At 36.2% G+C, this 23,871-nt stretch overlaps 1 protein-coding gene across 1 annotated transcript in view; it reads right to left on the minus strand.

Moving 5' to 3' along the window:
• SLC25A21 (solute carrier family 25 member 21) overlaps positions 1-23,871 on the minus strand; it is a gene marked incomplete at both ends in the record, with an annotated part of 266,466 nt that overhangs the window by 62,487 nt on the left and 180,108 nt on the right. The window contains one exon of the mRNA XM_080619849.1: positions 4,897-4,980. Within this exon, the coding sequence (XP_080475975.1) occupies positions 4,897-4,980 (84 nt within the window). The remainder of the gene's footprint in view (positions 1-4,896; positions 4,981-23,871) is intronic.

Raw genomic sequence — 23,871 nt, forward strand, 5'->3', positions numbered from 1 at the left:
CTAGTTCCAACCCCTTCATCTAGTTCCATCCCTATGAAGATGGAGCACTTGCTAATTACCTGGAGGAAATTCTGAAATTCTTTTATTGTGGGGCACCTGAAGTCTATGCTAAGGCATCTTTTCTCTTTTTACTGCAGATCTATAAGTGCAGATTGGTCTCTACTAAGAAACAAGATTCTTGAAGGCAGCAAGCACGCATGGATCCAAGTTCACTTCTGCTCCTCCTGGTATGAAGTGCTAATAACAAACCAGAGTGAGGCAGATAGCTGTGGGAGGAAATAACATCTTAATCTACTACTTCTGCTTGTTCAGAGCACTTAAAGCAGAGCCTAAAGTCTGGTCTTTTGATACCACAGGAATTTATGCCTCCAGAAAATGGAAATGGATCGCCACTTCATAACTGCTTGCAGGGAAAAGGGATTTTTGGCATGACTGACCATGTCACACTTCCCTGGTCGGCAATTTCATTGACAGATTCAGGTGCAAAGTAGCCAAGTATTTGTATCTTGTATAACACTTACTTGGCAGCCTTTTGATAGGTCTCCTCAGCCCAGCTGGAAGAACATACATCCAGCTGGGCCCCTGGAACAGGCGGTGATGATTGCTGGTGAGTGTGAGAGGCTGGTGCTTGCCTGCAGGGCTGGCAATCCTGCAAGTCTCCTTCCCTGACCTGTTGGCAACTTGAAGCAGCAGCGTATCACCTACAGCCAGGCCTCAAGAGCACTGCTGTAGTCTCTCAAGAACTTGTTACCACAACAAAGAGTTGATGGATGTAGGCAGGACAAAGGAGAGTGCTAGCAAATTCCTTAATTGATGAACATTGATCTCACGTAAACCAGGAATGCTCCAGCTTCTGCATGTTTGCTGACAACTGTGTGCTCATCCAGCTCCTGCTTAGTCTTGGCTGTTCTCCCACCTACTCCACCCATAGCTGACAAGTTTTGTGTAGCTTTATAATCTAATCCCTCTAATGTATGAGTCAGGGCACTGCTTATTAAAAAAAAGTGTGTGGTCATACAGACAATTATAGGTACAAGAGAGTGGTAAGGTGGTGCTGAGAACAAGACAGGAATAATTATTAAGCTACAGTGCTGTGTAAACATGCAGGTAATTGCTCCTTCCCAAACCAAGTTCAACATAATGAAATAACTCAGTAGAAGTAACGAAGTCTCAAGTGATCAATGACAACTGTGTTTTGCACTTTTCCAGGACCATCTAGTTCAAAGGAAGGCTAACAGCACTTTAAACTGTAACTTATTCAAATGGTGAGTTACAAAACTGGAAACCAGGATATTACTGCCCTTTCTATTTCAGGAAAGTTAACTAATGAATGAAGAAAGTAACAGGTTTCTTAACTGAGTGTGTACCAAAAAAAGCCAACTGGAACCCAGAACATTTACTGGTAAAATTATGAGCCCATGAAAATCCAAGTTTATAAGAACAAAGTTGTTTATAGACTCGAAATAACAGCATCCATCACTTTAATGCTGTAGCTCTAAATTAAGACAGTGCAGATGGGCATAATTTTCCATTCTTAATATGAGACACAACACCATGTGTCCTTAATATAAATGCAACATATACATTCAGCTAGACTGTTTGTTTACTCTTACATTTCATATTCAAACCTAAGTTATTATCAAAGAAAAAGTGAGCAAATACAAATGCAGTAAAGATGATGATGATACAAAAATCAGTCATTTAACATAACCTAACTTCTTATTTTTAGGATTTAAAAAGAATGAGAAGTTTTCTGTATTAATGGTTTCAGTTAATCCTGTACCCAAACATTTTCCCCAGTAAACATCAGATTATTTTTATGTTGGCTATAAAGCTGTCACTCCTCAATAAACAGATATGCTCCTGGTGGGTTCACTCTGTTGTCAAAGATCTGTCAGTTCATGCATCATCTCATAAATGCAACCAGAGAACCTCTGATGCACGGCTCCTAGCAAATCCAGCTGAGCAGAGGTTGCTCACCACCTGAAAGATTCACACCGCTGCAGCCCCTGTGCAATTGGCAGCAACTGGATGCTCCCAACACGAGTTCACAAAAGCCTTCAAGTTAATACTCCTGCCTCGCTTTAACAGAAAGCTCTGTGACCTTTAATGCTCTGCTCAACTGAACCTTCCTTTAGTGAGTCCCAATTAAATTTTATGTTTTGTGGCTCCCATTTTCTTGTAAGACAAGAAAAGAGTTCAAGGAATGGATCTTTCTTTGAAGAATTTAATTCCCTGTGGAGAAAGTTTATTTCTATCTGAAGAGCCACTCAAAGTTTGGGGGAAGGGTGCTTTTTTTTTTTCCCTGTGGGTTTGTCTTTGTTTTTTTTTTGTTTTTTTTTTTTTTTTGTTAAGAAATTTCTAATAAATTTTTTAAAAATTTGTAAAGATAAAGGAGTCTCCGGATTCTTTGAAAAGGACAGTGTTCTGTTAGTGGTTACTAATTTCCTCTGTCCTTTTTATTATAATGAACAGAAAATCAGAGGGATGGTTAAAGAAATCCTGGCCATTTTTTGTGATGAAGAAGCCTTCCATGAAATCATCTGATTGCTACTGTTATACTGTCATAATGTAAAACTGGTTAATTTTCAGTAAAAGGCATTGCAGCAAATGGAATATTTGCATATGTATTTGTAAAAATAAGTCCTTCCCAGGCTGATTCTGCATACTTAACCTCAACATAACAAGGTCAAAAAGTTAAGGCATTAGGAAGTGTCTTGTCTGAGCTGAGCTCTGGCATTTTAGCTCACCATACTTGCTGCTATTGAAAATGCAAGTACAAATGAGCATAAGCACTATTCCCAAACATAAACATTTTCAAGAGCACACCATCGGTAACATTTCTTTTCCCACTGTGTTCCTTTATTTAATTAGTTTCTTTTGTAGTCAACTTAACATAAAACCACATATGCCAGTAGGGAATTCTGAGTGCTAGAGAAAGGTGCTGAGAGTCTTTTATAGTCAGTGTACACTGAATTAGATGTTTCAGAACATCAGTCTGAAAATGCCACACACTAATGGGGCTATTTTATATTGCCAACATGAAATAAATATGGGGCATGAATGAATTTCTTATACCTTTCTCCCAGATTTATACACCTGAATCTGAACACCTCATAAATTGTTGTTGTTTCCTTGTTATCTAAATGTGAAGCCCTTTCTTTGTGCTCTCTTCTGCATATTTTTGTGGTCACTCAAGGAGGGGGTTATCAGGATTCAAGGTTTCCATTAACTAAAATACTTCACAGTCACCTCACTGCCCTCACAAGTGTCATAATCACCATGCTTCAGAAACCAGACAACTTGCACAGATGGGAATGCAAGACTCATGGAGTCTAACAGGTTTTTCAGGATTAGTTTTTTTTTTTTTTCTAATTTTTAGATGACATTTAAGATTATACTGTATCTGAGATTCTTTGTCTCCTTTCTCCCTAGTGCTTACGACCGATGACTGTTTAAATGTGACCGTCTGCCTCTGTCTAACTTCCTGGGGAAAACTAAGTATTCATAGAATTTGCTTTTTGTTTAGATCAAACTCCATTTGCTACGGGCAAGTAAAACTCTGTATTAGCTCTAGCCTGAAAGAAATTCAGTTTAACCCACTGCTAAATTATTACTTAAATCTATAATAATTTCATGCAATCATCTTTTCTGGTTTACAGTCATGCCTTGATATAAATATAAAAATATATTCTTGTTTATGCCAGTGAGCTTGGATAAGATACATGTCATTTTCATGCTCACTGACATAAATATTGAAACTAATTCTGTATTTAAAAATAGATTGCCATAATTGTAAATGTTAATACTTTCCTTCCATAAAAATACAGTTTTCTTTTGAAAAGCAATAAAAATTAACATATACTCAGCTTTGAAAACACCAGAAGCTACTTCAGCATTTCAAACCACCTGTTTTTATATCTACATACTTATGTAGAGTAGCTTAGCTAAACTCACTGCAAGAGACAAAACAGGTCTAGTTCTTAATTTTTACTGCCTGTCTCACCTCCATTTTTTCAGTACAGCTTCTGGACAGAAGAAGTCTGTGCCTCACTGCACCTATGCTGCCTCCAAACGTGATATCTATGCAACTATATATAAGAACAGTTTCATTTTGATGAATATATGGATAAAAAATGGGTTGCTAATATATTTACAAAGTCCTTATGGAAAGCCTGCCATCTGCTCAAAACTGAGATCTACTAATTAGAGTTACCTTGATTAAACGCCAGCTCCCAAAGAGCTCCTGTGGATAACAGGCTTAACTTTAAGCATATGATCAATCCCATTACATTCAATGGCTTTAACTGGACTGACTGGTCATAAAATTAAGAGTGCATTTAAATGCCTTTGTGGATCAGAACCTAAGTCTCTTACAGGAGCTCAGGCTTACAGCAGTGGTACCTTCTGAAGCCAGTATGATTCAGGTGACTAAGGACCGTAAATCCTTTCCCATATTCTGTCAAACTGAAAAGCTGTGGAATTTTGCCCACTGGGAACACCAGTTCATTACGGCTTGGAAACCAGTACTTCACTGAACTGGTTAATAGCTCAGGCTAAGCCAGTTCAGAAAACCAGGACGAGAAGATTCAAAAGCCTAGATACTGCACTACACTGACACAGCCATCCTGCTCCCAGAACTGAAGCAGTGTTTGCCCCAGCTCTACGGAGCTGTGCCTCCTGGTTTTTAAATGTATCTTGATAGCAAAATTTGGTATTGTGAGTATAAGTAATGCTAAGACTTTGCAAATTGTGCTCGTTATGTAAGACAACATGTTTGCCAAATTATGGCAATTGCAAAAAAGGGGTGGAAAATAAGGGGGATCTAATGTCTGGAAAACGGGTGATTAAAAAAGGTCACATAAAATTGACAATTTTAAAAACATATACTCTTACCCTTCTCGTTGGAAAATAGTCCTAAAACAGTCCCCCAGGCTCTTGTAACTGGTTGGATCAGTTTTCCCTCTTTGAATTTGGAACCTAAAAAAAATACAATTTACATCACAGCATGAGAAGTCAGGGATTTTAAGTCACTTTTAACTTTCCAATTATTATATAAAAGGAGTTTTAAAGGGTTTGTTTTTACATATCTGATTCATTATTATATACTGTTCCTGATATACTTATTAACACTGTTTTCATAAAGCTGCTAAACTAAGGAAAAAAGAGCTTTGGTAGTAACTTTTTTTTTTGTAGTTTATGGAACTGACAGTATAGCTATCACCTTTGACATTTACACCTCTTTCTAGTTGTTTGAAAAATAAGCTGTTAACCCTGTGCCTGATCCAAAGCCTGTTGAAACTAACGGGAGCCTTTGAGTCAAACCCTGTTTTTGAAAATCTGAAATGGATACTATTGTGTGTTTCACTACGAAATGAATCCACTGGGCAGTTTTTTTTTTATATGTCTGACACAATTACAATAAAAATCAGCCAGGGACATGACCAGAAATTAAAGCACCATTCATTTTTTGTAATTTAATAATAAGATGAACAATGCAAGCAAGCAATCAATTATTTTAATGAAAACCTTGTTTTCTCTATTCACATTTTGACAACAATAAATATTTCAACAGGAAGCTTGTGGCCTTGAAAGGAAAATCAAAATTATGATTTAAGATTGTAAACATCTTATTATTTATGATTTATGGATAGCAACAGTAGTTTAACAGACTACATTTATTTTATTATTTCAGTTAGATTACCCTATTTATTGCAGTTTCAAAATTGCTGCCAACACATTAAACTAAAGAGTATGGAGAAATTTTGAATACCTTTTAGCAATAAAACATCTTCTTGAACTGCTAATTACTATATAGCACTTAAAAAAAGAGGAAGAATATGGATATTAGCAATTCCAGTCTACAATAGCCCGGTATCAGGCAATCACTAAGTTGGCTTTATCACCAAGTACAATACTAATTCTGAAAAACACAGTGTTCAACAGTTTCAAGGAATAACTGTCATTATAGTCAAGTATACCACAGATATATTGCTGTTCAGAGAAACATCTATTGTTACTTATTCTAATGATACTAAATCTCATTAATATGTAACAAATTAAGGTATTTTTAACTCAATGTTAAACAGAAAGGTTCTCCTCTCAATAGAATTCAGGAGGGTCAAATCAAGGTTTGTACCGTGACAAAAGGCATTCATTATTTTCAACAATTGTTTCGAGTATTTCCTAAGCAGGGTTCTGTGCTAACCCATACAACATTTTACTCGCTTTGAGAAAAAAACTTCCAGTGATGTAATACAATTCTTTGGGCAATTATGAAGGCAAGCCCACACCATTTTTGAAAACAGTTAGAAGGAAACACTGAGCCTCTCCATAGTCCTAATAAAAGTAGTTCATGCACATCTGGGATCTCTATCTGGGGTAGCCTCTTTTATTAGCACAAGAACTTGCTGCCAAGTTGGCAAAGAGAAGAATGTGGTTCAATAGGCTTACACTCAAATAAGAGCTGATGCATAACATTTTGTCTGAAAAGAGCCCTTGGGAAGGCTAATAGTTGAAAAAATTGCCTCAATGCCATCACATAAAATCCAACAGTAATATCAGCTACAGAAGCTTTTCGATTGTGGCAATCAAGCAATCAAAATTATAGCAGAAAGTAGATTCTGTATACATTTTAATATATTCAAGACTTGATTATTTATACCTCTCAGTTCAAAACCCAAAATGTCTTTCTTTTGCTTAAAGAAGTGTTGGAAACACTCGCATAAATAACTGCTTCCAAGTATTTATAAAAAGGTAAAGCTTTTTTAACCCATACTTTTTCCCCGAATTTTCAAGATCTGGCCCGCTTCTAAACTCAGAATAAAGCACCACTGTTTCTAAAACATCCTTTGACTAATGCACCTTCCCTCTCTTTCACCCAGCAAATGCTCAAGCATGTCCTACTAGCATGTGTATAAGGTTCCCCACTAAGTTGTGCTTGCAGAACTGTTTGTAGAACTGGGACTTTAATCCCAGACTCACTGTGGATCTCAACAATGTGGTGAACATACACATACAATTTTGTTTTACAGTTAACACAGTGTTGACTTCTCAACGAAATGTATATGATTTAATAAAAATGTATCTTTGATAGCAATAGTAAAAATCATTGCAGAAGAAATGCAGTATGAATTTATGTGTGTCAAATGAAGATAACTTCTTGCTAAAGAAGTTAAATCAAAGAAGTTTTACATTTATTTCAGTTTTTTGTTTTAATGTAGATAAGACCTTAGTATTAAATGAGTCTATTTGTAACACTGGGTCACACAAATAACATATTCCTTCCTTTAGGGTTTTTGGATCCATTCCTTCCCTAGTAAATCTTTTTTATAGCTTTAACAGCAATCCTAAAATACATGCCAATTATGTGCTTCAAGCTAGACCTGCGAATTGGGCTCTTTGATTCAAAATTGCTTGCCTCAATAAAATCATGTGTAACTTTTTAACGAACTAGCTAATTGATCACCAGCACTTGTTATAAGAAGCTCAGAGAAGATCTGAAAAAATGTTTGTTTGTTTGTTTGTTTTTCTGGAGGCAGCAGCAACCTGTATTAGTAATCTTAATAATACAGAAGAGTGAAAACATTCACTTCAAAAACAACCTGGCCTGTTTTTAATGATTGTTTAGAGGAATGAACACAACTGGGGGATACATACGGGCTTTTTCTGCCTTAAATCCATTCCATTCTAAAAGCATTATAAAATCACTGAATTTCATGCATTTTTGAAGGCTGGATGCCTGCCTTGTATGTTATTAGCTTTGCTAGAACAAAAAAGATGAATTCTCCTAAAAGTAAAACTGAAGCATTATTTTCTGATCTAATTCATTATTTTGAAATCTGCATGAAGAATGTGCAGGTAATGTTCAGAAACACTTCGAACAGACATATGGGTAGAGAGGCTTTTCCAGGACTGGGATGAATGACATGCTTTTCACTACTAGCATATAACGGGTGGCAGAAAGTCACTGACAGAAGACAGTCCAACATATGTGTTTACCGAGAGGTTTATCACTCTAACCTCCTCTCTTGATTTCCTGCTTTTTGGCTTTCTGGCCAAAATGTTGTGGTACTGAGCACTGTCTCCCTGGGAATGCTCACAGAGCTGTTCACTTAGGACCCCAGGTTACCCCTTCCTACCTAGGACCATCCCAGCACCTACTGCCTGCTCTCTCAGTTCTTCCTCACCATCCCCACCTCCAGCTCCCATGCCTTTGAGGACCTCACAGTCTCCCTTTCTGGCTCATAGCAGCAGCCCACAGGGCTTGGTCTTTGATGCCACCTTTGACTGAACAGTACCTTTGCAGTAGCTTTATTTGATACAAAAGTGCCCTGATGCTGTTTAAGAAGAGAACATCAGTGTCCTTCCCAGAAGACACATGGCTGGAATCCCAAAAAGTGGAAATCATGTAAACAATTTGAGGTTTTGGGGTCTGTCCAAAAGTCAGTATCTTCATTGAAAACCCTGCATGATCTAAACCCAGGAAAATATTTTAACTTATCCACACAAATCAGCACTACAAGTACTACTTGTGAAATAAATAAACCTAAATTATTCTTATTTTGACAGCATGAGAGAGCACATTTTTGTTTTTGGTTGTAACAGTCCTTTATCAACAACTTTCAATGGGCTCTGCCTGTCATCCCACAATACAGATGACATCCAACAATATAGAAGATGCTTGAGTCCTCTCATCAGTTCTCTGAACGACTTACTATTTAAGAAGAGATACATCATATTGTGGAGCAACGACTCTACATAAGCACAGGTATCTGTTTCCAATGCCGAACTTCAGAGTTCTTGTTGGTTTTATAATAGCCAGTACTTTATTCAGAGTTTTACAAAGTCCGCAGTCCACAAGATGCTTTCCTCCACCTCTTCCTACTGCAAGAGTCCTCTAAGTAGTCTTTTCTAATGCAATCAATATCTACAGGAGAACAAGCACATCCATGTGCTTTCTGGGGGAAAAATACCAAATTCTCTCCCCCTCTATCAGTTGCTACATTTTTTGCTCATGGTTGCTGAACATTTCATCAAATTGTCCTGTGGATGCTTGCCACTACAGCATTCAGGTATGTAGTGTTTAAAGTCGGTTCACCACAATGAACCTAGCAATCCTCTTGTATATACTGATCTGGACAGAAGAAAGATTTCCAACACATGCTAAAACTGTTTTAGTAATCTTAAAATCTAAAAGGAAGAAACCAGTATTTTCATATCTAGATTCAAGTAGATAGTGAGCAGTTAAATATCCAGCTATGTAGGACAACTGCAATGTGATGTGGTGCAGGCTAGGCTCACCAAATTCTTGCCACTGGGTTTGCAAAGACTATATGCCCTCATGAGCAAATTCCATAATTTCTTGCTGCTTTTATCAGTGCTGCTGACTAGTTCCTGAACCTCAACTAGTTCCTCAAAGTTCAGAGGGAAAGAAAAACACCGACTCAGAGAACCAGGCTTTATACCATGTTGCAGTGCTTGCCAACAAGTGGCAGTCTTAGCTGTATTTTCCTTTTCTTTACATGTTCTACTTTGAATAAAGCTCCTAATATTTCCCTCCATGACTGGGACTTCTGCAATACCAAAGTAAATAATCTCAGGTACTGAGTTGTGTGGATGCTATAAAGAAGAGAGTTATGTGGTATAACAACAAAACAAGTTATCTGTGCGATGTTAATTTTAAAACAACTTTTATATATATATGTACAGGCTTTGGAAAACTGAAACCAACATTTATAGCCTTTTTTACACTTTCAGTAATTCCCACGATTCCAGACACTCCTAGCTGTAGATACAGCATAGGTTGATAAAAAATGTATAGTCTGAAACTTTATATAAATACACATAACTTAACAATTCACATACTTATAATAAAAATTATAATTTAAAAAGATTTTGATTTGCTAACTCAAACATTTATTCAGGTGTTACTACTACTCACTGATATTTATATTTCATGCAAAACTTTTCAGAGCAAAGTGGACCTTGAAAATATAATTTATTTCACTTGTATTTTCACTTTTTTGCTTAAGTTCTTTGAGTTGCTTATGTTACTTACAGGGTAATAACTAAATTGAGAGTAGAATTCTGTTACTTATTTTAACAGTAAATCATATGTTGATGAACTGAATATTAGATTTCAAAACAAAAAAACTAAAGCCAAAGACATAAATTTTGATAGTGCAGGGATCATATTTTAAGTATTATAGTATTACTATGATGATTATTTAACTGCAAAACCCACATAAGAATACAATAAAGTAGAACATAGGGAACAGGCGAAACAACAAAACTTATTCCAAACATTCTCCATAGTAGACATAGATTTGTCTGCATCTAATCACAGAATCTTTTGTATAGTTCCTATTTACTTCACAAGTAATAAACCAGAATCATGGGTAGAGAAGTATTACTAAAAATTCTTCCAAAATTCATCTACATGAATTCCACTTTGTTGGAATTTATTATTCTTGTTAATTTATTTACCCATTCCTCCTAGTTTTGGAAGAACACATTTTTTGAAGAGGAAAGAAAGGGATAGTAGTAATGGAAATAATTGTAAAGATATCCTGAAACCTCAAAATTATCTGCAGGGATGTCTTTTATGCAAGTTTGAACATCAGCTACCAGGTATGATGTTCAAATAAAAATTACCAAACACGAACTGATGAATTCTCACATTTGCTGAAGTATTTATCAAATACCTCAAGTCATAAATTTGTCCATTCCACATCTGACCCTCTGCCTTATTGCAATCCTGATCTGTTCTGTCCTCTCCCTAACTGACTGGTTATCCAGCAATTTGTAGCTTGCCTCTGATAAAAAAAAAAGAAAAATCTCAAAAACTGACTTGATATCTAAGTAGGGCAAAAGAAGGAAATATTAACACTGCATGAGAAAGAATTAAACACCTACGTCTGAGTAAGAAGTACATTTACGGTAAAGTTAGAGCTATATCAACAACAGATTCAGCAATCTAAAACTGCAGAATTTAGAGGGAAGAGATTGGTTATTCTGATCAAAATTTGAATCCAATAAGATCATCATCATCTGCCACATCCTTTTTTGGTTAGCTAAAAGCAATTTATCTAAACTCTCATAAAACAATTGATCTAAACTCTTGCAGCCTTGATGAAGATAACTTCCCAAGCATGGCTTATGCTGAGTTTAGGATTTTTTGAAAATACTTACCCTAAATGAACTGCATCATTGAATAGAGATACAGCAAAGTCCTAAACATGACAACATGGCTTAGGTGTTTCACTGGTACTCTTGGTCAATTCTCTGAATGTGAGTCTTATTCTTAGACCAGATGAAAGTGCACTAATCATAAAAAGAGCTTCACCTTTCCTGTACTTCCTATTCCTGTATAGGTGACTTTCCTCTATATCTTGCTTTTATATTCGAGCTAAACAGCACATCATTTCATTAAAAATATCAGTGGCAAAAAGAAAGCAGTACTGTATATACCAAGAGTGTAATGAAGTGGTTCAGAAATGAAAACTGTATTTTGTCAAGTACTAATGAAGAACTAATTTTTTCTCCTGCATCATTTTTCCCATTATATGCAATGGAACAAGCATAGAGTAGCTATAACATCAGAAAGAAATTTTCCTTTACACATAGTTTTAGAAGACAATATTCAGGAAAAATAAACTAGACCAGCAGCAGGTCAAATTAAACCATGCAACTTTCATGCAAAATCTACTCTGGCAATTTGACTAATGAATAACAAAAATAACTAGTCGTAGCAGTTACATACAAGTAATTTAATGCCTTGCTGAGAAAGAAATAAACAGAAACTAAGTTCAAACCATAAATATTTTTAATAATCTAATTCCATCAACGAGTGTGTGTGTGGAGGGGGCGTGAAAAACAACAACAAAAAAATTAGTGAAAACGACCATTTTTTCATTCCACACTGAAAACTGTTCAGACAAACATCTTTATGATGTTGTGTAAGTTCTCTTTTATCCCAAGGATGAAAATACTGAGAACATGTTCATAGCAAGGTGAAGCTACAGATTGAGGTTCTGAGCTGGTGTCCTCCCTACCTATTGCACGTGCAAGTGTTCCGATCTTCAATCCCCAGCCTCCAAGTCCTGTTAATGCTCTTGTGTTTCTGGGTCCCAGACACAACTGGCAGCTGTGGGCTTCTATGAGCTCCTTTCAAATACCAGCCTTCCCTCTCAGTTATGGACCTGTAGGCACTGCACATTATTATAATTATCTAGAATTTAGTTTATAATTTTATAATTATCTAGAATAGAGGTTACTTTAATGTCATTCCGTCTACAAGTCCTGCCAGAGCACTAACATCTCTGCTGCCCTCTCCGCTGGTATTGTGGATACAATTCTGCCCTTGAAACTTTTCTTTTGCTGCCTGGATGCAAATTTTGAGCACAAGATCACTGCAATGATCATCTGTATTTGAAAATCACACAATATTTTGTGTGAAAGATCATGCAATACATGCAATGTCATCTTAACAATCTTACGAAGGTAAGATCGATTGGGAATTGCTGACTGTAAGAGTAATAGGTAAATTTAAACAGTGCTTGTGTTTTTTTGTCTACAGCTTGTTGTGTAAAAAGCTCTTAGTTATGTTGGTGAAGGAATCAGCAGAAACCAGTAATGGTAAAACCTGCCTTTTTTTTTTACAGTCACAGTTTATTTCTGAAGCCTCTCGCAATTTCTATTTCCTAAGTAAAAACAACCCTCCAAAATCTATGGATTTTTTTGCCCCTTATGTAAACTGGACAAATCATTGAAAATGGCACCATAAGGAATAATTTTGTATTGTCACAGATCATGGAGTTATTTTTATGATTTTAAATATGGGTAGTCACTCGTGGCCTAATACATCAACAGAAGAAGTCTGGTTTTCATTAGTTTTGGATAAAATCCTGTATGTTTTCCTTCAGAACAGCTTATAGAGAAACAACAGACAAAGTGATGAGGAATATAAACTAACGACTAGAAGAGATTTCACAAGAAATCAGATATTGGATTATATTATATGAAGGCCCCAGTATCCGGTCTTGATTCAGGGAAAAATGAGAATGTGGTTTGGCGGATTTCAGTGTGTAACATGTGCCTGCTAAAAACCGTCCAGTTCCTTATCTCAGTTTAACTTCTATTACAAAAATGTATATCCTCTCATGACCTCTCTCTGCTGGATTAGATGGACCTTTAGCCTAACCCTGTAGAGCCATTCTTGTGTCTTGTGACCTTACTGTAATCTATGAAACCAGTACCGAGTCTCTGCAAATTAGAGCCTTTGAAAAATTGAAATGTAAGTATGAAAATTCATCTCTAAGTTAAATAATAGCAGATTAGAGGAATAATTTTGCTGCCTTTAAAAATTAAGGGTATTCTCTATTACTTCAAAAAGATGCAAAGGCAAAACAATGCGGCTTTGTAAAATAAAACATGTATCTGAAAAGCCACAGGAAGGTTTCAAATGAGTAATTATTACTGGTCATTACTGGACAACACCTGAAATGCAAACAGCAATCATTGCTCTAAAACTCTTCCAGTTTGAGAAAATGTGATTAAGCTCTATAACCCACAGGAGAAGTGACACTTTTTTTCTTCAACATTTCCTACAGAAAGGGCCAAGTTCTTCTACATAGTTTTATCAACAAAGCTTTGATTTCAGTGTCCCCTGTGGTAATCACACAGCACTTTTTAGTGAAAAGAGAAGGCAGGAAAATCATTGTGGCTTTCTGGCAAGAAGATTTTGGGGGAGGATTTTTTGGAAGGTTTTTCAATACTTTTCAGTATTCATTAGCATTTTAAGTTTTTTGATGAGATCAATCCCATCATAGCTTAGTGTATTCTGGTTTTTTTTTTTTTTCTTATTAAAATGATTTAGCACCAAAAATTTGCAAAGCACAACAAAATATACATTACACATGCTCCCTATGGTCAAAGTAGGAAAGATAACCAAAAATATCTTTTCTCCCAAAGGAAAGAAATGGTCAAATACAGAAATCCAAATTAATTTTTAGTGGAAAACAGCCAAAATCAAATTGTGAGTTGCTGAAAGAAGTGTTAGTTTTGAGTGTTCACCCAACCTCCTATGCTTGTTCTGGAAAAGACTTAAAAGGGAAACAATTTCATTAACATATTGTGGCTGAGATTTTTAAAATACTGGAAGGGATACAAACAGACTTACCCAGCTGAAAAGTACAACTAAATACCCTACATTTGAAAACCTTAACTCACTTGCCCTTTCTTATTAATAGACAAACCTTGTAAATGACTAATAGCTAATATACATCACATGGACCTTACCTGCTACGCATATGCTGTTTCCATGAAAAAATTACTTTTTCCCTATAAAATTGTATGGCTAAATCACAGAAAATGTACACCCTTAAAGCAGTGTTACCTTTTGAAATGAAACTAGTAAAACAAGGAAATTCCGAGTTAAAGACTGAAACTCAACTCTTACCCACCCAGTTGTGCCCCAATATTACAGATTATATGGAATTCATCATCAGGCAGTGCAGAGCGACCTCAGCAGTTCTTAACGTACAGTAGGGCATAAAAAGGCAAGTTAAGGACGAAATTTCCTCTGAAGTGCTATGACTTTCTCTACTCTGGTGACTTAAAGTAAAATGAGTAAAATATTGGAAAAAGCTTGCTTTTTTTTTTAATAGAATTTACCTGAAATAGCGCACGTTCCTCTGTAAAAAGCAAACCAAATATGTAAACCCTTAACTTTAAGGAAAATCTGTTGTGTGCTGAAATCGTAGCTTGCCAGTGTCTTTCAGAGTCCACAGATACATAACCACACCTCCAGCAGATTTTTGTGTCACATTAGAATTTATCCTAGGAATTTAAGAGAAAACTCTGAGACCTGGGAATATACCCTATTAATTCATCATATGAAGATATTACACAAATAAAGAAGATGAATTTTATGAATTCAATGTAGTGGAAAAATAGCATCTATTTTGAGACTTCAGTAGATTTATTATTTTTCTAATGACTCTCAAACCATTAATAATTGACAAAAAAACCTATTGCTAAACAAGACTCAGAAGAATCTAGAAACCAGGTTGTAGGCTGTGGTCAGAAGACTTATTTTGAGTATCCAAAACTGTGAATCACAGTTGCTACAAAGCTGTCAGAGCACTATTTTCTTCACAGAACTAAAAAACCACACCCAATGAGATTATTTTTCTTATTTGTAAATACATTTTGGAAACTTCCAAAGTTCAAGTAAGGCTCAGTTTTAAACACCAGAAAATAAGACTTAATGTTGTAACGGAAACAATAACAGGCTCTTGACAACAGCCATGCAAGGCTGCACCATTATATCACAACACACTCTCCCAGCTGAAAAAACTCAGTAGTTACCAAGGATAGTGTGGAAAAAAGAGTGCTGTTATTTTAGGAAAGACAGTTGCCTGAAAATTGGCATGAAGTGTTGAAAATTAAAAAGGAAGGTTTCTTTTTTCCCCCAAACTCAACCTAACTGCTCCATAAAGTAATGCACAAATCATTCATTATAATGAGTCATAACAATGATTTGTGATCTTCCAAGTTTTCATTTTATGCCCCTCTGTTTTTCCTTAAAGACAGGAGGATAGACAAAGACTGGAAACTTTGGGTCATATGGATCACGGCACCACTGCTATGTCTGGAATTTTCTTATAAATATCCTATTGCTCTGAGGTTCATAGGCCTGACTGAAACAGCAGGGACGATCTCATTTGTACTTTTATAGTTGTAGAGGGATTTGCAAGAGTTAACGCAATTTTCCATAATATTTCTTACCGACTTCAGGAATAAAGGGAGAGTTCCCTTTTTAATCAGTATCTGAAACATTGTTGAATCTAAAGAAAAACAGGACTTCTTCCAGATTTAACAAGACTTTTCCAAGTGCTGATAATTTTAAAGGTACAAAGCAAGGCAAATTTTGAAAGAGAGAGAGGGTTTCAGCAAAGCATTTGTGGGTAGCAGGCAGTGCAGTAGTCTGGAGGATACAATTCTCAGCAGATTTCTCTGCTTGTGTGCAGCCTTGTGCCTTTCAAAGATTGTTTTTCCAAAAAGAAATGGTAAATGATTAATTTTGATTTAATGAAAATCTTCAAATCAAGTAAGTATCTTCAGGTTCTGTTATGGTGATGTCTATCTCAGAAAACAAACCATTTCACTCACTACCAGTTGAAAGATAGAGAAACTCCTTTCATTTTGTACAGTCACAGAAGTCTTTTAAAGGCATTTTGCTCACATTCTTCTCCAGGCAGGCAGGCAGACTACACTAACATGGCTGATCTGACTCAGCTATTGAGCCCTAGGACTGAAAAACAAACACAAAAAAAGGCAATTCTGATGCTGCCAAGCAGTATTTCTCAGGGACTACTGGTTTGTTTCCTTACCACATTTCATGCCACTTCCACACACCCACTTAGTCAAGTCTTCATAGAGCTACATGGACTCAGAGATAAAGCTAACTAACTGAATTATTGAATGCCTCCTTATAAATAAAACTGGCTTGTTGAAAAATGACTGTTGGGAAGTCCTTCTGCATGCTTATACAGAATTAATAGGTAATTGCTACATATAGTGTTATATATGAGGAGGATTATGCTTTTGTTGATCCATAATTGCTATCTGTTGTCTAATGCTAAACTGAGTAATGAAGTGCAACAAATAAAATCCTAAGCGTACAACATGTAGGCTTGCCACCTCCCTCCCTCTTTTTCTTAGCACATATGCTAGCTAATTGAAGAAGCAACTATATGGCTAGCTCTTTGGAGAGCTTACCTTCTTATTAATAAGATAAATTATGCTATTCTTCCCAAGAGCTAGCCAAGTAGTGTGTGCCATTGGTCTGCTATGTGACATAACACTGTCGTCATTAAGTTTAGCTGCTCCATTGTGGGTCTAATCTTTGTGCAATATAGTCTGTGCACATAAATAGGAATCCAAGGATCCCTAGGATACAACTATCCCTGCTGTGTATCCTGAAAGGTGCCAAGACTAAGGTATGAGAATGACTTACTGTACCTAAATGTTGCAAATGTTGCAGAGTACATTGGTATTATCCTTGTTAAAAAACTACAGCTTGTCTGACTTGTGGCTGGAACCCGTCTAAAGAATAAAGCTGAACTTACAGGTCTACAGAACCTTTAGAACCTACAGAACTCGTTTCATTACATGCACGGGAGAGTTTATAGCCTTTTCTGACTCAAGACTCTTGAAAACGCAACAGCCATCCTGCCTACCAGCTGAGAGTCTTCTCACCTGCCAATTTATTAAAGGTCATTTATAAGAGGTCACAAGATGCCAACTTGTCATTGGAACTGGCAGCAGAAACCACAGTCTCACAATCAACAAACATTGCTGCTTTTTTTTGCAAGACGTTTTCGCTATAAGCTTGTGGTCTGGAAAAAGGACAAATAGGGAAAGTCAGTCACAGTGGAATGGCTGACGGATGTATAGGGGGTGAGCAAAATTATGAGTATAGTGGGGAGAAAGGAGTGTGGTCCTGAAGAAACACTACATATTGAACAGATGGGAAACCTTGAGTCAGTCATTGATCAAAATATGAGCAACGTATCATTGCCTGTGCTCCTTCCTTGTCATCTCTAACACCTATAACCAAGCAGCCCAATTCTGAGATTTCCCTTCTCTCTATTACTGCATTGAAGGACAGTAATAATGTAGACATAATGATATCTGACTTACTGCATGGTATTCATTTACTGTACCATACTGTATCAAATTAGAATGCTTAAATCCATCAGCTTCTATTAACAATAAAAGAAGCTTAAAAATACATTAGAAACCTATGTCTTAACTTTATTTGAGGTACTTCTGTAGGATTTTCTATTCTGAGCAATAAATATTACAAAAAGATCTGAAGTTTTCAGAGGTTTCCCACATCTCATCTCCAACATCAAATGGCATCTTTAAAATGTCTTAAAGTTTTGTTAGGATCAAAGACATCCCTCAGCTCACTGTTCTGCTTAACATACTTCAGCAATCTGTTTTCCTTCTCACCAGTACAGTGTATGTGTGCACAAAAATAACTTCCTTAAAATACACAGAGGAAGCATAGTACGAATTAAGATACAAATTTTCTTTTAAGGAATATGTGAAGTGGGAATGGTTCAATGTCTACACCACTGTTATAAATTCTGTCTGAAGAATAAGAGAGATGATCAGAAGAGTAACGTATTTCCAGACCTGCTCATATAATGGCCTCTAAGTAGCTTGCAAACTTCCTGGTAAGAAGCACCTGACCTGCTTCATTTCTTATCATTTGGTTTCTGTCCCAAGGGCTATGACTGTGTGAAGTTCCAAGTAATATTTTGAAGAAGTTTTTCAACAGAGAGAATATGGCAATTTGGAAACATCTTTTAAATATGACCTGCTGCCTTCAGAAGTGGAAAAATTATCTAGAAGATGAACACAAAAATATAACAAGCTAGTGGATATGTACTGGGTAAATACTGGCTAAAAGTGGGAAAAATCTTTACTCTGTATCTAGATAGAACCTAGATAGACATAACTGTCTAGAAGTGCTCATCTCCTCCTATAGACTAGGTTGTGCAATGAGTGAGGAATCACATTCTAAAAAATGCAGAGGAGAGTCTGAATCAATCAGTAATAAATCACTTTCACTTGTTCTCTCCTTAGTACTTTGCATACATAAGGAAAACTTTCTGAAAAACCTCAACAAAATCCTGCTGATTTACTCAGTATTTACACTGCTGATTCAAGAAGTACTTTCCAAAACTCTACCAAAAATCCATTTGCTTATAAGCAACAAGCCCTCGATGGATTTCTCTGAAGTTTTATGAAAGAAGTTGGGATGTGAAAACCCCCACCAAGTTATTTCATATATAAACTCAGAAGATCTAAGAAATCCAGATGTAATAATTAGAATGATTTTATACATGCATGCATACACATATACATTCCTTGTCTTCTCTGTAATTGCAAGGAATAGAATTTTATTTATTATCAAATAAAAAAGGTTTTCAGGAAGAAACAATGAACACACTATTAATTCATATCTTCAAATTCCTTATTACTTGCATGCTAGTTCACTAAACATAAATCGACTGATACATGCCATAGAGTTTAGATATGAATTTAACACCTCTGCATAAAGTTAGAGAGGAGAAGTATAAAGTCACTTTGAATTTATTATTTCTAGAAAGGGTAGACAAAAGTCTTTGAGGATTAATTTCATGCTGTGGGTTAAATTTCACTCTCACGATAGGCCAACTATTGCCTGGGGCTCTACAGATAATGAACCTGCCAAGGGATTAGCAAGGAAACACTTGTGTTATTATAAATCGTGTACACTTCCCTTTCTAACCAACTTCATCCTTCATGACATTAACAAATTACACTCTTTGTCCATGTTTCAATATAATGTGAGGCTGTGAATGAACTTGAACAACAGTACATTAGATAATATCTTCTCAAGGTATAAATAGCTACTAAATTTGGTTGAAAAATCCAGACCTCCTAAAGTGAGAATTTAAGACATTTTATGTCAGATCTTGAGAAACATTTGTATGTAAATATCAGCTGATACTGTCTAAAATGGAGAAATGCGCACAAAAGAATTAAATGTAACACAGAAACAGAGAAACTTTTAGGGAGAATCAATCTACTACAAGGAGATCATCCCAAGCAAAGATGTTTATCACTTGGCTTCACTGTAAACAATCAATTTACTGAAGAGCTCAAACACATAATTTATCATATGAATATTAGACTAGAAGTTCCAATAATGATTTTATGCCTAAGGCCAGTTAGAATATTTATGATGCAAATATGTTTTCTTATTTGTTCCTTTCCTTCTTAATTTTCTTGAAAAGCTTCACACTTTTACTTGTAAAAACCAGCTCAGTTTCTAGACAATCCATGCTGAGATGTGCTAGCATGCACTAGTAGTGAAATTGCATATTGCAGTGTTAAAAGTCGAAATCTGACATCTTGAATTAGATCCTTTATTTACAGACTACCATAAAGGCAGGAAAGAAGTCCAAACTCTGAACCTTCTTTTACTGACCCAAATCAGCTTAGGACAGCATTCCCTGAATTTTAGTGATGGTAGTATTACTGCTAATGTCTCCTTCATGAAGAAAGACTCCTAAAAATGGAATGGTTCTGTTAACATAGCTGACCCTTCTGCATCTAGCAGAGCATCTGAGCACAACCATGGAAAGCAATTTTGCTTTCTACGTCCTCTGAAGGCAAAGCCTTCTTTTGAAACAAACCAGCTCCAGGGTGTGTCACCACATTACTTCTACTCACCACACACTAATTATCCATGTTAAAATACTCAGAGATTTATTCCTTTTGCATGATTGTAAAAGGCGTGCACAATTTTTTCTTTTACTCCTCTTGTCACACAGCCTGAGCACAACCCCTTGCCAATGCTCCCTTAAACACTCTGAAGGAACATGACCTGACAAGTTGTACCTGGACCCCAAAGTTGTGAGCTTATGATGTTGGAAAAGTAGCCAGTTTTGCCTCTTTGCTCCTAGTTCTGCAAGCCAGTGAGCTCTGCTCTCCCTCACTGTAGTTACAGACTGCTACTCTTCAAGCCACCATGAGTCACATTGAGCTATGCCAGATGACTCGGACCTACAGCACGGCTGGTATTGTTCTCATAGGACCAAAACAGAGAAAGAGGAATTTCACCATTGTGCTCTTGCAATACATAAGAATAACTTTCTTTACTGCCTACAGTAGGCAAGAGTAATATTTGCTGCATTTCCCTCTTAACTTTCTAAGTGGACAGGAAATAATACAATTGTATTAGGAGGCAGATAATAAACATCTCACGTGTGAGAATTTGCCATTCTGATTCCTTGACATCATTTAAGGCTAGTCAACTGCTCTCTTAACCTACCCATACAGCTAAGCTGCTCTGCATCCAATAGTGGAACCAGATCATTGGTCAAAATTATTTTTAATGAAGAATAAAACCTATTAACATGATAACTGAACATTTCCTTACACTAACAAAATACTTGGACAGTGCAATGAATTATGTGGCCAGAGCCCTCCATACTTTTCCAGGACTGGAGGTGCTGCAGACTAGACTACTAGGATTCAGCTGGCCTTAGTACTGAGAAGACAGTCAAGTGTCAGTAGCATCTTACATCTTCCACTTGGGATGTAATTTAATGAATTGTTCCTCTAATGGCGAAATAAACTTATGATCACTGCTTGTTTTATGATCACAGACTGTTTTACTGATGCAAATATTTATGAGGCTATGCAGTAAAGGAAAAACCAATCAACCCCCAACTGAATTTCTCCTATTTACCCAGATTGCTTTATTTTTCATGATGAATGTAAAGCTGCTCTTGGGTGCATGCATACAATTAACGCCAAAATTAACACAGCTTTGCTTTAAATAATTGCTTTCATTTTCTGATGCAGCCTGGTGTGTTTCATATCATAGAATCTCATAGATACTATATTCAGCACAGTATCTAAATATGTGTCTCCCCATCTCAGCTACTTTAAGCTTATAGCAGGAAGTGATACCTTCACCTAAAGGGTCAAATGGAAACAGAGCAGGTAAAGAACTGTTGTCAAATGAAGTGGAAATGAATTGGACTGGAGGAATGTGGGACAGGTTATGAAAAAGGGCAAAGAAGAGACAAAGAAGAGTGGAAAAGGGCAGCCACTAGTGTAAGGTGGACAAGGAAAAAAAAAAAAAGGATTTTTGGAGCTAGAGAGTGAAGAGTAAGGAGAAATGAGAGGCTAGAAACAGATGTAAATAAGATTATCTGGGCCGCAAGGATCTGCAATGATTTGTGAACATGCTTTACAATACATTTTTTAAAAAAACCCTTTTCAACATTTTCAGTATGTGTAATTGTTTCATGAAAATCATGTTTTCTGCCTCTCTGCTGTTTGGTTTTGGAAGGGGTGGGTTCATCCTATAAAACTTCTTAGAGAAAACTTCGAACTTTAAACATTCCCACAAGATACAATTCTTAAGGCAGAAACACAGAAATAAAAATGTGCAGAAGAAGTTTATTTTTGAGACTCCTTCCTCCTTAAGTCCACAGGACAAGTGACAGCCCGCAAATGAATCAGGTTGCATCAGGAATAAGGATGCTGAAGTTAGTGTATAATATGCAGAAGTTAAATATGGTCATGTGGCCCATGTTACTGAAGAGACATGCTATTATGGATTGTGCAACTCATAGTTTCCTGAAAGCTAATAGCTTTAAATTCAGATATATTAAGTTCACTTGGGATGTAACAATAGTGTATATTTCTCAGTTGGTCATTACTTGAATAAAAAAACAAGTCAGCTTAAAACAATTTTACGCTACACTTCTAACCATAGAAGAGCACGCATTCTCCTTTGCATTAAACAATGTATGTTCACATCTGTCACATATTACTCATTGCCTCTTTTCCTCCTTCCCTGAGGGGAGCTTCTTGTTTTGACAGTATTTTAATGTCTGTATTTCTAGCTAACTCTTGATATACAAAGCAATAATTACAAAAATAATATAAATTTATTTCTAATTTTGATATTTCTACTTCCTCTGCATTGACCATGAATTGTTACTTTTAGCTTATAGAGAAGAAAAGCCTACCGATAAATGCAATAAGAAAAAAAAGAGGTATACCTAATTGCTAAACATCACCTGCTATTATTATCCCTGTTTTTCCTACAGAAAACCATAATTGGGTGTGATGGATAAGAACTAGCTTCCTCATATGAGATCTGCAAAGTATTTGTCAGCTGGCCAAAGTGATATTCTGAACCATTTTTTGCCTTTTATATACAGAGAACTTTCTATTGATATTTGGCACACATAGATAAAGTCAGTAGGAAATGCTTGTTAGTGGACAACCAGATGGCAAAGATTCTCATGAGTATTTGGTGATACTCATCTTCGCTCTAACATGCACTATAATGCAAGAAATGTATTTAAACAATTTTTACAATTTTATATAAAGGCTAAATCCAGTAACTGAGGAGAAACTGAATAGACTTGACATGTTAATTATAAGTAATTGAAATGAATTATTTAATCCTCTGTGCCAGGTAGTAATAATAATTTACCCAGTGAACTTTTCTGTGTCAGTTTTTTTTTTTCAAATTTACAGCTAAACTAAACTTTGAAAAGAGAAGAGCTAGGCATTGCTTGACAAGCTGAATTAACGTGTCTATCAGCATTAAGTCCACGCTACGCAGTGACATCTCTCCAGTAGGTAAACTGCCTCTGAGACTAATGTGTCTTCACTTATTACTTCACTCCTCTTTGGCTAAGCTCTGAAATGCCAAGGGATACAAATGATCTTGTCTTCAAAATAATTTAAAGCCTGCTGTAATACAGAATGGAAATCACAGAAAGCGAGGTCTTGTCAAAACGCAAAATCAACAGAGAGTGTCAGGAGGCAGAGCTTGCTGTCTGTAATGCGATCCTTCTACACACCATAATCTCCATTTTATTTTGCCTAATGAGGCAGGAGTTAAAACAGTTGACCTGATCAAATTCAGATGGCAGCCCTAAAGGATGAGCCCCCTGCTGCACTCTTGTCCCGACACCCTTTGTTACCTCCAAGTGAGCTGAGACCAGGCTGTGAACCATGTAAATAGAAGGTTTCCAGGTTAATGAAAAGCTGCAACACCCTTCTAAATCAGGACAGGTTACGCTTTCCTAATCCAAAGAAAGTTTCATGAATCTCAGTAATAAAGTTTAATGAACACTGGTCATTTTGAACCTTGCAAATAAAGACTGGACAAAGGGTAATAGTTTCCTTAAAAAAATTCCTTATTCTATAACCACTGCTCAGCACATATTATTAGAATAACATGAATTTGTTTTCTTAACACAAATTCAAATA

This window comes from Psittacula echo (assembly GCF_963264785.1).
Source record: "Psittacula echo genome assembly, chromosome: 5".
Taxonomy (NCBI): Eukaryota; Metazoa; Chordata; class Aves; order Psittaciformes; family Psittacidae; genus Psittacula; species Psittacula echo.